The 16,468-nt window shown below is 52.4% G+C and overlaps 1 protein-coding gene across 2 annotated transcripts in view; it reads left to right on the top strand.

Annotated features, from left to right (window-relative positions):
- The window catches only part of LOC111141413 (erythrocyte membrane protein band 4.1 like 1), a 104,335-nt gene that overhangs the window by 50,279 nt on the left and 37,588 nt on the right, over positions 1–16,468 (top strand). For both annotated transcript variants that reach the window (XM_022493941.1, XM_022493940.1), the window contains exons 2-9: positions 2,654–2,847; positions 3,932–4,096; positions 5,596–5,700; positions 6,295–6,337; positions 9,178–9,253; positions 11,800–12,018; positions 14,142–14,229; positions 15,338–15,490. In XM_022493941.1, coding sequence (XP_022349649.1) covers positions 2,668–2,847; positions 3,932–4,096; positions 5,596–5,700; positions 6,295–6,337; positions 9,178–9,253; positions 11,800–12,018; positions 14,142–14,229; positions 15,338–15,490 — 1,029 coding nt within the window. In that variant the 5' untranslated portion in view covers positions 2,654–2,667. The remainder of the gene's footprint in view (positions 1–2,653; positions 2,848–3,931; positions 4,097–5,595; positions 5,701–6,294; positions 6,338–9,177; positions 9,254–11,799; positions 12,019–14,141; positions 14,230–15,337; positions 15,491–16,468) is intronic.

Below are 16,468 nucleotides of genomic sequence, written 5' to 3'. Positions count from 1 at the left end.
ATCAAAGTGAGGTCGGTCTGCACAGGCTGCTGTGTGTGGAGCTTTTCATTCAGGTATTTCTTTTACGTCATCTTTTTTGATGCTCTAGAAAGGATGAGCCATTATTTCTGTCACCAGGCCCTGGCTGCGGGGTTCATTGGTGGCTCGGGCCACCTCTTTGGCTTCCAGCCTGGTCCTGAGTGCATTTCTCCATCCAGATGGTTCTGTTCAAGTTTGCTTGGGGCAGCAAAGTGCGGTGGGAAGCTTCATGGCCCCAGTGCCGGGATCTGGGGAGTCGGGAGGCTGGGTGAGGAGAGCGGGCGGGAGGGGCAGGGAAGGTCTGACTGAGGAGAGGACGGTCACTCCAGTCTCTTTGCTCTCCTCGTCTCATCTAGAGGAGAAGAGATTGAATGATCTCAAAGCGCTTCCAGCTGGGGTCGATTCCTTGCCTGCAGGCTCTCCCGGAGACCTGGGCAGGGGAAGAACCAGGTATTTATTTACAATTGGTGTCCTGGCTGTTGGATGCGGGTCTGGGGAAGGTTCATCAGAAAACAGGGGCTGACAAGAGATGGAAGTGGAGGGGAGAGCACCCGCGTCAGAGCCTCTGTGCCGCCTGGGCCCATGATGGTCACATGGAAACTGCTTTTCACAGCAGAACACCTACAGAGTGGTCTGTGGATCCTTTCTAAAAAAATTTTTTTTAAGCAAAATTAAGTGGGCATTTATTTTAAGTGTTCTTCTTATAGACCTTATCTGGTATGATGACTGATATCCTCAGGTACAGGCCTCGGAGAGATCCAGGCCCAGGCAGACAGGTCTCCCTCGTTCCCTGTGAGGCCATGACCTCCCCTGGAGCTGCTTCTAGTGCTTTGTGTCCTGGTACAGAGTTGACATCTGGTGTCACGTAAGTGACAGTGAGCCTTTATTTAACTACGGCTTTAAGTCAAACCATAAAGTCCAAGGTAATGACATGAATGGAAAGCATTTCTGGGTGGGGATGAGGCCACGTGACCACGGCCTTCCCTTCCTCCTCATCTTACTTCTTAATAGCAGCATCAGTAACAACAAGCCCTTTCATTTGTGCTATGAGCTCTGGCTTGCAAAGTGTGACCTGTTCGGGTCAGCTCTTGTGTGGGCTAGCAGGGCCCTCAGGGGCCCTGGCTTTCCAGCCAGTGCCCTTCGCTTGGGGCTGGGCTGGTGCCCCCTGGAATGCTGGGAGAGAAGCTGAAGGAGACAGGGGAGTGGAGGGTAAGGGCTTGGAGCACATGTGTAGTACAAGGTAGAGCCAATGTCCGTCTGTCTGTTTGCTCAGTAGAGGCCTCCCGTGGTGAATAGGGTTGGAAACGGACCTGCCACATCTAGTCTAGATCTTTCTTATTTAATATAATGGATTTAGAGGGAGGCTCTAGGCTCAGGGGTGAGGGTTCCTGCTCATTTCCCTTTTCCTCACGTTTTAGCTCCAAACTTATTTATTTATTTATCTATCTATTTATTTATGTATTTTGAGGATCCACTCTGACCAGGGTCAGGAGTAGCTGCTTTTGCCCCCTTTAAAACAAACAAACAAACAAACAAACCCAGTTTGTCAGATGTATTAAAATTAAAGAAGTAATTCCAAAACCTATAAAGTAAAAAATGAAGTTGCCTTTCTTCCCCCACTCATGGATCTCCCTCTTTTTCCTCTATCCAGTTCTCAGTTATGAACCTGTCTTAACAGTTTGGTCAGTGTCCGTTCAGATCTTTCAGCACACGTGTACCAACACCAAGAGGTATTGTTGAGGTGGTTGTTTTGTTAAATATAAAAGCAGGGCCATGCCACTCTTTCTCCTTTCCTCTCCTTGCAGTTTGCTTATGCCAGCAGAATGGCTGGGCACTAGGGCCCCGATTCTCTGAAATCTCATTTCCTGCTCCAAGGGGAGAAGGGTAAGAGTCGCCTGTCCCAGAGATCATTTCTCTAAGTCCCGTGCTTTCTGGGTGAATCCTAGTGCGGGAAGTGACTGCTCTGTGTGCGGTGGACCCAGGGCCTGTGTCCAGGTCTCCTGACTTACCTCATCCGGGTTCTGCCCATTTTAAATAATGTCCTCGTCTTATCCCTGCAGATCCATTCCCTCAACATCCCTGTGGCGGTAGCGGTGCGGGCCTGGGGAGTGAAGAGCCTTGTTCAGAGTCAGTGCCCAAAGGGCCCGGAGCCCAGGGCTCTTTTGGTTGAGTTGAGTTTATCCAGTGTTTATGGAGTGGCTACTGTGTGCCCAGGGCTGGGGTTGGAGAGATAGCCCGGCTGAGGGCCTGCCCAGAGTGGGTCACTGACTGTCCTTTGTGCTCCTGGCAGAGTGGGGCTCCCTGGAGAGCCTCTCATTGTCCAGAGGAGGGGCCCCATTCCAAGACTGGGCCGAGAGACTGGAGGAGGCCCTAAGAGCTCTGTGGTCACAAGAGCGGGAGGGGGGTCTGTGACTTCGGCTGCCCCTGTAACCCCTGACTTCTGCTCTCTCTCCCCACCCCCACTTCCTCTTTCCCTCCCTCCCTTCCTCCCTCCCTCCTTCCTCTCTCCATGGATCTTTGTCCATTTGGATCCATCTGGCTCTCTCCGCGTGTGGTTCCTGTCCCCTTCGCTCTGTCTTGTCACACCATCGCTGCCCCTTTCCCGTGTCACGTGCTCTCCTTCATGCTAATGCAGGCGTGCTGGTCACCATGACAACAGAGACAGGCCCCGATTCTGAGGTGAAGAAGGCTCAGGAGGAGGCCCCACAGCAGCCTGAGGCAGCCGCTACTGCGACCACCCCTGTGACCCCAGCAGGCCACAGCGGCCACCCGGAGGCCAACTCCAATGAGAAGCACCCACCCCAGCAGGACACGCGGCCTGTTGGACAGGTGTGTGTCTAAAAGCCTGGACATCCCTCTCCCTGCCCAGCCGTCATCCAGGGCCAGTTCTCAGAGAGGGGGGGAGCCAAACACAGATTAATTACTGATCTGTTACATGCTGAGCTCTGTGCTGGGGGTGTTGTGGTCATGTTTATATTTAATTCTCCCAAATGTACAGATATATATATACATACATATACACACACATACACACATACATATATATTTATATTTTAATTAAGTTAGCACTGTTCCTAACATGGGTCTTGAACTCATGACCCTGAGATCAAGAGTCCCATGCTCTGCTGACTGAGCCAGCCAGGCGCCCCTAAGAGAGTGGTATTGATTTCTCCATTTTACACTTGGGGAAACAGCGGCTCAGCAGATGAAGTGAGTTACCCAAAGTCACATTGTTAATACAGTGACAAGACGGAAATAAAATCTAGATCTGAATACCAAAACCTGGTTCTTTCCACGTTATTCCTACCTCCTGAACCTGTCCATTCTAGCCTGGCAAGCCCAGGATGACCCCAGAGCAAAATGCATCCCCCTAAAGGAACAAGGGACTTGCCGAATCATCTAGCCATCCAATTCACACCTCCCTTCATTCGGGACAGGCCGAGAGGGCAGGGACTTGGCCAAGGTCATCGAGGGCATTGGTGGCAGTTAGGACTAGCTGGCAGGGCTCTGACCTCCGTTCCCTCTGTGAGATCAGGCCACGAGTTCTCAGCCTCATGCTGGAGCCGTGACAGACTGATAAAGGGGAGACCAGTTGGAAACTCTGATAGCTGACACGCTACTTTAGGGAGCCAGGGCAGCTCTGGTTCTGTGGGATGCTTCCCACCTGCCAAGACTGCCCCCCTGAAAAAGTGACCCCTTCCACGAGCCCACCTTGTTACCCACGGAAGCTCTGCTTCTCCTCCTGTGTATACTAACCATAGATGCTGGTCACCCTGGGGGGCATGGAGGGCGGTGGCTCTCATTTTGGAGACCATCTTAGCCCCAGCCGCTGTGTCCTTACTGTGTCTTCACGTGGATGAAAGGCTGTGGTCTCAAGCTCACTGACCAGACTTTTCCCCTATTGGACCTACAGAGCCTAGACATGGAGGAGAAGGGCTATGGGGAGGCTGATGGCCTGTCGGAGAGGACCACGCCCAGTAGAGCCCAGAAATCACCCCAGAAGATTGCCAAGAAGTATAAGAGTGCCATCTGCCGAGTCACTCTGCTTGATGCCTCTGAGTACGAGTGTGAGGTGGAGGTAGGGAGCGCCCCCACTGCGGGCCCGGCCCCCAGCTGACTGGCCCCTGAGCCAGCACAGGCTTCTGTGTGCTCTCAGCCTGGGCCGAGCCAGAGAGCGTCCATTCTTCATAGAGGCCTGGACTGACCGCGGCATCCTGGAGCGATGACCTGGCCGGCCCTCCTTTGTACAGATGGTGGCCCCGAGGCCCGGAGAGGGCCGTTACGATTGCAAATGGAATTAGATGAGGCACAGGGTTGGCACCAGGAAAAGGTTTCTCCGGGGGGGCGGGCTGTACCTTGGCAAGGAGTCAGGATCCAAGGGCTGATCTCTAGCCCGGAAGGCCTAACAGGCTTGGCCCTTCAGTCTCACCTAGCAGATACTGGTGTTTCAACTCGAATTGTTTTTATGTTTTTATTGAGCAGAGGAAGGGGTCTTCCCTTATGAATGCCCCTGTTCAGGGCAGTGGACAAACTGGTCACTTGAGGCTCCCATGGTATGGGGTGCCCCAGGCATAGACAGGTGGACTCTCTCCCATTGGAAGGACTCCGTCACCCAGGCCATGTGGAAATCCTGTGGCACGATCCTGTTCCACCATGGGTAGAGAGGTCAGACACCTCCTGTCTGGGGTCAGCCCTCCCGGCCCCACATTTACTGTCTCCCTTTCCTCTATAGGCTCAGACTCCCACCCTAGTCCCGAGCTCTCACTCACCCCCTTAGAGGGTCCACCCTGGTCTGGGCACCATTCCTGGCCCTCTCCAAGTGTATGGAAGGGTCCAGAGGGTGGCCTTCCCTGAGAGCTCTGGGAGCCACCTCTCTCTCTCGCTGGTGCCCCAGCCTGGTCTTCCGGGATATGACTTGCTTCTAGGACCTGGCAGGTTGAGTCTCTCTTCTCTGCAGGGTTGGTTTGGGTTTGTTGTTATTGTTTTGTTTTGGAAATTTTTTTGGTTCTATAGAAGGATTTCGAGGTGAACATCTTGCCTACTCCTAGGCAAGACTGAGTGAAATCTAGGGCAGTCCAGCCAGAAGCGCCACTCCTACCTGGGCAGCCCTGGATTTCACTCAGTCTTTGTGTCAGCGGAGGGCCAGGGAAGAACGTCTCACTGTGACTCTGAGTCCTGAGCCCTCCCCTGTCCTCTGCCCACATCCCTCATATTTCAGTTGGCTTTTCTCTCCCTCTTACACCTGAACTTAGACTTGTGGTTTTCTTTTCCATGAGTCAGAGTTAACCTCCTTAATCTCTGTGAAGGAAGGGGAATCAATTACCCGCCACCCGAACTCCCCCAGAGCAGGTCTAAGGTCTAGGAGGGCCCCAGCAGGGCTGGGCAGAGGGTAGTTGGTGAACTGGGCTTTAGTGTCACCCAGGATCTGGTAGGACTCAGAGAGGTAGGTGGCAGGAGGGCTGAGATCCCCTTTAGACGCCGGGAGACTCTTAGGGGTTTCAAAGGTCCTGGTGGAGTCTCCCTGCCCCCCCTCCTAGGTGTGTCCCAGCCTCACAGCCTCTCTGCTCCCCTCTTCAGAAACATGGCCGGGGCCAGGTGCTATTTGACCTGGTCTGTGAGCACCTCAACCTCCTGGAGAAGGACTACTTCGGCCTGACCTTCTGTGATGCCGACAGCCAGAAGGTATCTGTGCTGGGGGGCAGGGCTGGCAGGGGATGCCTGCTGTCGGGGACACCTCTTGTCTTAGGCCTCCCTAGTCCTGACCACATCCTGTGCTTTCTGTCAGTCCTCAGATCCTCATTAGGCTCCTTCTGTTTGCACATGGCCAAGACTCATCTAGCCCTGTCTGTCTCAGTTCTCTGTCTCTACCGCTCCCACCCAGCCCTTTCTTGGGGACCTGCCAGTCACTCCCCAGATGGGTGCCTGGAGAGCCGAGGCCTGACTCCCTGGGGGAATGAGACACTTACTCTAGCACCTCTTTTCCACCCTCGGGAGGCCCCTGTCTGGGTTTCCTCTTTTTTCCACCGGTCCCATAGTTGCCCACCCTGCTGACTCACAGCGGTGCCAGACTCAGGGCCTAGGGGTCCAAGCCCTGGGCCCTCCCCTTATTCCCTTATTCCCTCCCCTCCCAGTTCCAGAGGGTCCAGACAGCTTAGCCTGAGAAGGGTGTTCCCTGCCTGGGGCTGTTGACAGGCTACTGCTGGATGTCTCTGTCTCATAGCCCTATCTGGCCCTCTCCTCCATCTTCCCGCTAAAGAACCCTGTCTTCTCTTTCAGAACTGGCTGGACCCCTCCAAGGAAATCAAGAAGCAGATCCGGAGTGAGTGGCTGGTTGTGGTTGGGAATGTTGTGGAAAGGAGGGTGGGAGCTCCAGGCTGCACGGCCCCGGTTGTGCTATTCCCTCTCCCTTGGGGAAGTACATTCAGACCCGTGAGTTCATTTGCTCTGCATAGCAGATCTTGGGGGAAGGCAGGACATTGTTTTATAAATGAAAACCGGAAGCAGGGACAAGAGAAGTGACCATCTAGAGTCACAGAGCAGGTTAGCCTGGGAATCGTAGCTGCCTTCAGATGGCAGCTCTAGAAGGGACCTGCAGAATCATCTAGGACAAGGGGAAAAATTGATGTCTTGCAAGCAGCCTTCCTCCTGTCCAGGGCGGGTGTAGACTTCTGTGATCGGTGACCCTTGACCCAGCTCAGAAGCCTCATCCACACAGCGCTGCAGACCACTGTCCACGGATGGGAGTTAACATGTTAAGGAAAAGCAAGGCCTAGTCCTGGTCTGGGCCATCTTCTGTGTTTAACAATGGGGTGACTGTAGGCCCAGAGAGAGGCAGTTGCTTATCAGAAGTCACAGAGTGAACTATTGGCCAAGCCAGATCGTTAGCCCTAGACTCCCAACACCATCCTGCTCTCTTTTCAAGGCCTGGGGTGAAGAGACAACCTGTCCTTTCTGGCCCAGAGAGGAAAGGCATATTGTGAGGGGTGGAGCAGGCGTCTCATGGCAGAAGGGGGGAGGTAGGTGGCCTCAGCCAGGGGGCATATAGTGGGTGGAGACCTGGAGCCTAGAAGCAGAGATGCCTCCACTGGGAGCCCCTCCCCCTTGGCTCTGCTTGGACTCCCTGGTCCCCGGGGCTGGAAAGCAGAGCCTGTTGCCATGACAGCAGGCAGCTGGCCCCAGGGATGCCAGCTGAATCTCGGGGAGGGGCTGGAGTGCTTCTTCCTGTAGGCTCCTGTCAGTTGAAGACAAAGAGGCAGGCTCGCAGACAGAGCCTGCTCCTCTGGGCCTGACAGGGTCCTAGGCCTGGGCTTCAGGCTGTCCCTAGGCATTCCAGCCCAGCTGGCAGGCCTTCCTCTCATGCCTGAAAGGACTGGAGCACACACAGGCCGCTTGAGTGTGCAGTTCGAGGAGGACCGAGAGCTTGGAAAGGAGAAGCAGACGGCAGAAGCCTTGGAGCTCAGCATCTTTCCCCAGAGCAGGGAGTCGGTCCCCCATCTCCGCAGCCCTGGGCAGCACAGCCCGGGTGCGGTGAATGGTTGCTGCGTGTGGCCACCTCCAGTCCCAGAGGAGTGGGCCTGCCCCCTTCAGTACAGCCACAGTCTCCGTCCCTACCTCTGGGACTCCTACCTATTCATCTTTGTTCTGCCTTCTGGGGCCTGCATGGAACAAATTTTTTTTTTAAGATTTTATTTTTTAGTAATCTCTACACCCGACATGGGGCTCAAACCCACAGCCCGAGGTCCCGAGTCACATGTTTGTTTCCCTGACTGAGCCTGCTGGGCACCCCACCATTGTTTGCCCTTTTCTTTGTGACAGCCCCTCAGCCTCCTGAAGGAGGCACCACCCCGTGTCCTGGGCTTCAGAGCTGGGGACTTTTCCTCCCAAATCTCGGTGCCTGTCACCTAGGGCACTGGGGGCACCTCTCTGGGCTCTTCTCATTGGCAAGCAGACTAGTGATTCGTGCCTTCAAGGCAGGGGTGCCAGGGACAGCACCTGGGACGTAGTAGGTGCTCTCCTGAGGTTAGTCTGGTGTGATGCTTGACAGACGGACATGGGAGCCAGAATGCCTGGGTTTCCATTCTGACTCCAAGACTATTCACCCTTAGGGTTGTTGTGCAGGGTTAACGAGCTATTCTGTGCACAGCACCTAGAACGGTGCCGGCACCTAGCAGTGTCCAGTACGTATTATCTATTATTATTATTACCACTGCCGCTACTATTATTCCTGACACAGGGATTGTTCTCCTTGATGCTACTTTTTCCAAGGAGTCAGCCATGGTCAGGAGCCCAGGTTCTGGGGTCAGATGACCAGGGGTTACATCCCCGTTCTCCACCACTGACTAGCTCAGTGATCCCAGGAGGGCAAGATCCCTCAGAATCTTCATCTGCATAAGGAAAAGTTTACCTCAGGATCATCATGAAGATCAAACCCTTCCGTGTACACCTCAAGTTCCTAGCAAGTGAAGTGACCAGCACTTAGTAAGTGCTGGAGACGTTACAGCTGAATGGCAAAGGGGGTGGTGACCATAGGGACGAGGACGGTAGTGACCACACGGCCTCCGGCCCTTTGTGACCATGGTCCTGCCCTGGCTGGGCCTTACAGCCCACCCAGGGGTGGTCTGTTCATTGCTCTAGATTGTAGCCTTTTCCCAAGTCCTCCTCTCTCTCCTGCGGTCATCCTTCTCTTGGCCTACAGAGTTTGTCTCCAGGAAAGCCTCAGCCTTTATTTCTCATACTTTCATTTCATACTTTATTTCTCGTACCTTCATTTCTTATACTCTTTATTTCTTGTCAAGCACCACACTCTACAGCCTGGGCCTCAGTGTCCTCATTTGCAAAATGGGGGTAGTCATCAGACTTACTCATAGGGTTGTTGCAGAGGTTACTGAAGTAATGTTTGTGATGACCAGTAGGCCTGGCGTGCACCATCACTTTTCTTTCTTTCCACCTTCCTTCCCCCTGCTATGTCACAAGTCTTTCAGCCTGGGCCTCGGTCTCTTCATCTTTCAACTGGGAATAATATTCCAGGCTTTCTGACTGGATTGTCCCGGAATTAAAGATACGAGAAAACGCTGAGGACTTGCCCATGAGCTGGTGCATCTGGGCCATCCACTGGGGTGATGGGGCCTTTCTGATTGTTCCCCTGTCTCCTCCTCTCAGGCAGCCCCTGGAATTTTGCCTTCACAGTCAAGTTCTACCCCCCGGACCCTGCCCAGCTGACAGAAGACATCACAAGGTGAGGGCTGTGGGGCCAGGGGGCTGCTGGCCACGTGACTAGGAATGAGGGCGCCCGGGCCTGGTAGGACAGTACATGTTGGCAATTGTAGACTCAGATGCCCGGCCAGGCCAGGCAGACAGTGTCGACAAAGGAAGGTGACTCAGGGTAGGAGGAAGTGGCGCAAACACCGCAGTCAGTGGACCCTCCGCTTCGGATGCGGGAGGCGTCCCAGGCAACATTTCATTGACTGGAGTTGAAATTCAAGAGGACATACGCCATCTCGACAATTGCTGTTTGGCTCCAGCCATCCCTGCCACGTGGGGACTGGACCCTTTGTTGAAGTGAAGCTAGAGATTTGAGAGTAAAATCCACGCTTTTAAAATACTGGCCATGAATTCAGACTTTTTAAAAAACATGGTGGAGGCCATCTCTGGATGGGACAAGCCAAACACGTCTGAAGGCTAATGTTCTGAGTGGACCATTTTAGACTTTGGGGATAAGGAGTGAGTAGAGCGCAGATGGCTTTGCATGTTGGAATTTGGTCCCATGTGCTGCTCTGTGTACCTCTCAGGCATGTAAAGGTCAGATTAGACATGTGACCTCCCCCTACCCCCATGGAAGCAAGCCTGGGCTGCCGGGATGAACATGGATTGTGTGTACAATCTCACAGTGCCTCAGGGCCAGGAAATAACGTGGCTTGAAGAGTGGAAGGAGGTGCAAAGCATTGTTGAGAATGAGAACTTCTGGGGGGCTCCTCCTGCCTCTGGAATCAGAATAGGAAGAGGCCTTTATCTAAGCCCCTTCCAAAGAGATCGTCTCACTTCATAATATCTGGGGCTGTGTCATCCATGTGCCGGGCCCTACACACCACCAACAATAAGACGTGGGCTTGGAGTTACTCCTACAGCAGGGGACGGGCTCCTAAACCAGCCTCTCTCCCCTGTTGGGTCCCTCCTGAATGTTGGCTGCCTGTTTGTAGGGCCATAGTCACGATGCCCACCCTGGCCTTGGGGGATAATACAGATGTCCCTGGGATAGATCAGATCTGAAGCCTTGGCCTCATTAGTCCTGCCCTAACCCCTAGGGTTGCCTTAGAGCCAAGATTCAGCTACAGGGTCTCAACTGCATTGCCAGGAAGGCTGAGAGCTGTAGACTGGCTTAATCCCCATCCCTGTGGTCTTACTCACTGGTATCTCTCCTCTTTGTGCCAGACCCTGGGCATTGGGCTTCTAGGGACACAGGAGAGAAATTAGCCCTACTTAGGATGGGTGACCTCAGGGAATGGGGTGGTAGTAGCAGCTGATTTAGTCAAAAATATTCAGGCCCAAAATAAACTGGTCAGAATGACAAATTGATTGAAATGGAATATTGGTCAGGATGTTTGGCAGTGATTTTCGAATTTTTAGACTTGAACGAATTGCCCTTAAGCCCACACCGGGTGCCTATGATGTTCCAGCTGCTACTGATTCTGAGCCTACGCCTTGGCCCCAAGCACGCACTGAGGCCACACGTACTTTTTGCCAGAACTTCATGTCATGGAGCAGTAAAAATTATACTGAGTAAAAGGCACTTAAAAGGAAAAGAAATAGGCAATTGGAAACAATGGTGAAACATGGCAAAATGCAAGGAGGCATTATTGGCTGAGAATGAGCTGAGACTTTTTTTTTTTTAATGCAGTAACTGAAAAAGCAACAAAAATGGTTTAAAATGGGTCTAAAAATTGTAAAATCATCCAAGTGTGCATAAAGTTATAAAAAATCATATCCTTGTGGTTGGAGATGTTTCTTTTAAAGCAGTTTGTTTTTAGACAATTCACTTAGAGCTGGAGGCAAAATTAAAAAGTTTTGAGAGAATGTTAGTGACCAGGTTTGTCCTAGCTGTGGAATGTGGTGCCGGAGTTGAAATGAATGAGGTCAGGACGTTTGTGCTGATGTGGGAAGGGCACTAGGCAAGTAGCTGGGTGTGGAAAGAACAAGCTGGAGAGTCAGATGTACTCTTTGATCCCATGTCCCTGTTTAAAGCACCCATGAATCAAAACACATGCATTTCTATATGTCCATGGAAGAAAAAGGTCTAGAATGCCACCTGGATAATAGGGGTGACCTCTGGGAGAGGGGACTAGGGCTGAGAATGGACATCGAGAGGAAATTTAGAATCACCTCTAATGTTTACATTTGTTCCACAATAAGAATATAATTCTTATGTATGATTAAAAATACATGACATTAAAAAAAAAATGGTCAACCAGCAAAGCAGTCCTACTTAGCTTGAAAATGAGATAGAAATTTCAAAGGTTCCCACAGTAGAAAAAAAATCCCTCCAGGTTAGAAATGAACAAATGTTAGAAATTAACAAAACGCTGAAAGGCATGTGACATGGGACAAAACTGTCTTCTAGGGCACACCCAAATTATCAACACCTGAAATGCTGGCGTCTAGGAGCGTTCCTATTCTACTGAGCTGAGTGTTGATGGTTTGGTTCTGATGGACGGGTGCGTGACGGTGCTGGGGGCCTCTAGGGTGGGAGTGGGGCCCGTGCCCATGGCCACTGTCCCCTATCTCCAGATACTACCTGTGCCTGCAGCTGCGGGCAGACATCATCACGGGCCGGCTGCCTTGCTCCTTCGTCACACATGCTCTGCTGGGCTCCTACGCCGTGCAGGCTGAGCTGGGCGACTACGATGCCGAGGAGCACGTGGGCAACTATGTCAGCGAGCTCCGCTTCGCCCCCAACCAGACCCGGGAGCTGGAGGAGAGGATCATGGAGCTGCACAAGACGTACAGGTGAGGGGCCTCCCCTGGCTTCTCCGCCATTGGCTAGGGCCCCAGGTGCTGGGCTGGAAGTCTCCCACCTGGCTCTGCCCCTGATTGCAGGTGCTTCTGAGAGACAGTCATCTCATCCCACTGGGTCTCTCTCCGATGGGAATGGTAGTCACTAGCTGTCTCGGTCTTGGTATAAAACTCAAAAGTTTGCCCTCTGACGCCGGGCTGCCTTGGTTCACATTCTTGTCTCTGCCACTTTCTAACCAGGGCATCTGGGCGGGTCATTTCGTTTCCTCATCGGTTCACCGTGGGCGCTAATAGAACGTGCCTTGGCGCTGTTGGGGGCTACGTGGCACGTGGGACAGAGACATATTTATCATTGCTTTGTGATCTTAGGAGTTGAAGAGTTGATTGTGCAACAGAAAGCTCTTTATTCCCGAAGTTAGAAGATGAGTAACCCGATGGGTCATCGTCGGGCTGGCTATTTAACTTATCAGCTCCATTTTTCACAGGCATATGTACCGATTTAGATTATCCGTCTGTCTTAACTGTTGGTATTGGGGGCAGGAGAATTCATTGTGCAAGGTGTCTGGCATCCCCAGGCTCCAGGCAGTAGATGCCCCTAACACCCTGTCAGGCATCGTAACCACAAAAATGCCCCCTACCCCATTCCCAAATGCTGCTGTGAGGTTGACACCATCCCTGGACCCGGGGTGGGGGGGCTCCCCTGGAACTAAATGGTCTCTGGGATCCCTTCAAGTGCTTTGGACTCTGAGTCAGGGCCATTATGGGAACACAATGTGACCAATGACGTACAGTGTGTCGTAAGCTGTAAAGTGCTGAGCCTGTGGGAGGGTGGGTGGTGACATTATCTCATTGCTCATGAGGATGGGAGGCCTGAGGAGGGTTGTGTCTGGAGATGAGGACAAGGGCCAGATGTGGAGGGATTGTGTACAGGGGTGAGAGCCTGCTGGGGTGTGACAGAACGCTGGGTCCCAAGGGGCAAGTGTGTCTCTCAGAGACTTGCACGCCAACTCGGGTTAGCAGTGGCTGCTGTCATACTGTGGTGAGAAGGACACTGAAACCGTTCGGCTGGTCAGCAGTGTTGGCCGGGGCTCGGGAATAGGGAGCAATGGCCTGCCTGCCATCTGTCATCCTTGCCATGGGTAGCAAGATGTGGGAGGGATTTGCAAGGGTCCTAAGAACTCAGAAACCCGTGTGTGGGTGGAGAAAGGCTGGTGGCCATCCCTTAGCTTGCTCAGCTCTTTTGACTGAAAGCACATGGACACCCAGTGTCCAGGCATCTCCCAGGGCCGCTTGGGGAGGCGGGCAGAGCGGGGGACCCCAAGGCCCAGGGGATATGACCCAGATGGAAGGGAAGAGGTTGGGAAGGAACACACACTCTCGAGCCAGGTCATCTGGATTCAAGTCCCAACTCTTGCTCCGTAATAGTTGTGTGGCCTGAGGTGAGTGATTCAGCCTCTCCGTGTTGATGGGAACAGTGACAACACCAGCCGTCCGGAGCTGTGACGAGGACTCTGTGAGGTCATGCACGCGAAGTGTCTGGAACAGTGGCCAGCACGCCGTGCTCACTGAAGGTTCTCTGTGGTTAAATGGAAAATGTATAGTTCCCCTGTAGCCAAAGCAAAGAAGGAAAGTGATGAATTGCGTAGCTCTCTTGTCAGAAAGGAGAATGCGCACCAGCTCCTTGGGGGGTATTAAGTGATTTCGGATATAAAATTCTGAGAAAAATGTCTTCCTTGGGTGATCCTTTCGGAGCCTCTGGGTGATTGTAATGAACCATGGCTTCCACAGCGCCTTCACAGCCACAGGGAAGCAGAATCGATGACTTAATGTTGAACTCTGTGGCAGAACGAAGCAGAAATTCCGACTCCCAGCTCATCCCTTGAATACTGCCCGGAGGAGACAAGACTGGACTGGAGCTTTGGCACCAGGAGGGGGTTGGGTGGCTGGGAGCAAGGGCTGACAGCAGAGGGGAAGGACTGCGAGCAGGTTAGCCATGTGCCCACTCCAGAGCGTTTGCCTTCCTAGAATCCCAGGTTCTGATTGTGGCCGCCTTCAGCCAGTGGGACTTAGGCCTGGGCCTTTTCCGTGGCTGCTTATGATCGTGTTCTTTCCTTTAGGGGCATGACTCCAGGAGAAGCAGAAATCCACTTCTTAGAGAACGCCAAGAAGCTCTCCATGTATGGAGTAGACCTACACCATGCCAAGGTACTGCTGGGCCCCAGAGTCTCCCTGGCCTCTGTGGGGGGTGGGGGGTGGTGGTCATGTCCCTCGTGCTTCAGAGGGCTTGGTGCGCCAGACCCTGTGTTCCCTCCAGCCTGAAGCCTTTCATATTCTTGTTTCTCGTTCCTCAGAGTTCCTTAACACTTTATCTTCTCATGATCTTTATAACGTTTCTATATTCACTGTATTATGAACCTGTTTGTACCACCACTAGACTGGGAGCATCATGAGAGAGAGACATAGGCTTTATTTATTTTTTGTTTACCATGATTTAACTTTATTTATTTATTTATCTATTGATTGATTTTGTAAACCAAGTTTTTTTACATTTAAATTCAATTAATATATAGTGTATTATTAGTTTCAGAGGTAGAGGTCAGTGGTTCATCAGTCTTATATAACGCCCAGTGCTCATCACATCGCATGCCCTCCTTAGTGTCCGTCACCCAGTGTCCCCATTCCCTCACTCCCCTCCCCTCCAGCAACCCTCAGTCTGTCTCCTGTGATTAAGGGTCTCTTCTGGTTTGTCTCCCTCTGGTTTCATCCTGTTTTATTTTTCCCTCCCTTCTCCTCCTCTGTTTTGTTTCTTCAGTTCCACATGTGAGTGAGATCATCTGGTACCTGTCTTTCTCTGACTGACTTATTTCACTTAATTGGCTTATTCAGCATCATAACGTCCTGTTCCATCCACATCGTTGCAAATGACAAGATTTCATGTTTTCTCATGGCCAAGTAGCATTCCATTGTGTATATAAATACCACATCTTCTTTATCCATTCATCAAGACAAAGGTTTCAGTTTATGTCTGTGTCCTTAGCACACAGCCCGTGGCCTAGCACCACACAGGCGCCACTAAATGTTTGTCGGTGAATCAGTGATTGACAGAATGATCAGATGGGGGCCTGGGTGAATGGCTGACAGAATGAATGAATGAATGAATGATGCCTGTGTGAGATTGGTGGGGTCTTCCCCAGCACATGGGCTCTGACCCTGATCCTGAGGGCTGATCCAAAAGCAGAGCTCAGGGAGGGATTCGGGGTGCATGGCAGGCATGGCCCTCAGACCTGCCATTCGATGATGTCTTCCAATGCAGGACTCCGAGGGCATCGACATCATGTTAGGGGTCTGTGCCAACGGCCTGCTTATCTACCGGGACCGGCTCAGAATCAACCGCTTCGCCTGGCCCAAGATTCTCAAGATCTCCTATAAGAGAAGCAACTTTTATATCAAGATTCGGCCTGGGGAGGTGAGCCTGCCTTGGGAACCCCTCCTTCTCACTGGAATTGTCTAGAACGGACAGGATCCTGACTGCTGAGCCTGGGTATTTTCCTACTTAGGCTCCATGGAGAGGGTTGCTAGGGTACTGGGTAAGGGGAGAGCACTCCTCTTTCTGCGGCTCTCTACATAGACTTCATGCCTTAGCTGTGGGCCTACACACATGCACTGCACGTATAACATACACAGACACACACATGGAAGCACACCTAGGAGAATAACCACATATGTTCAGGTTACACAGATCAGCGATTACCTGTACACTCATGTCCGTTATCTGCTTACATGCAGTATCCAAGTACGTACACATGCCAAAACACACGACCGCACATGCAGACATGTATGTCCAGCCTCCACATCTCACCCATCAGAAAGTCCATTGGTTTGTACCTCTAGAAGAAACGCAAACCCATCTGCTTCTGTCTTCCTCCACTGCCCCAGCTGCCAACGCCACCATCTGTCACCTGCCTTTCTCCGAGGTGCCTCTCCCGGATCCCCCTGCCTCCATTGTCCTATCAGGCCATTTTTCTCGTAACTGCTAAGGAGAGCTTCAAAGTCCCTTCCATCAGATCATGTCTGACAGAATCAGATCACTATCCCCCACTCCCACTCCTGCCTTAGACCTTTCAAGAGCTCTCTGGCTCGTGGGCTACCGTCCAGACCCCGCGTGTGGCCAGCTGCCTCTCCCACGGATCTCTGTTCCATGCCCACTCGGCTTCAGGTCTCCGGCCTTCTGACTTCCCAGGATGAGCCAAGCTCTTTCTTGCCTCCGGCTTTTGCTTTTGAGGTTCCCTCTACCTGAAATTGTCTTCCCTGCCTTCTCATATAGCTGGCTCCTTCCCTACCCTTCAGATGTCTGCTCAGAGATCACCTGTTTAGAGAGCATCCCCCGATCACCCTAAGACAGATCCTGACCCCCGCACCTGCCCAGGCATTCTCTGTTCGTTCC

Source organism: Enhydra lutris, unplaced genomic scaffold (assembly GCF_002288905.1).
Source record: "Enhydra lutris kenyoni isolate GAN:26980312 unplaced genomic scaffold, ASM228890v2 scaffoldscaffold6, whole genome shotgun sequence".
Taxonomy (NCBI): domain Eukaryota; kingdom Metazoa; phylum Chordata; class Mammalia; order Carnivora; family Mustelidae; genus Enhydra; species Enhydra lutris.
This window is presented reverse-complemented; position numbering and strand designations above follow the sequence as displayed.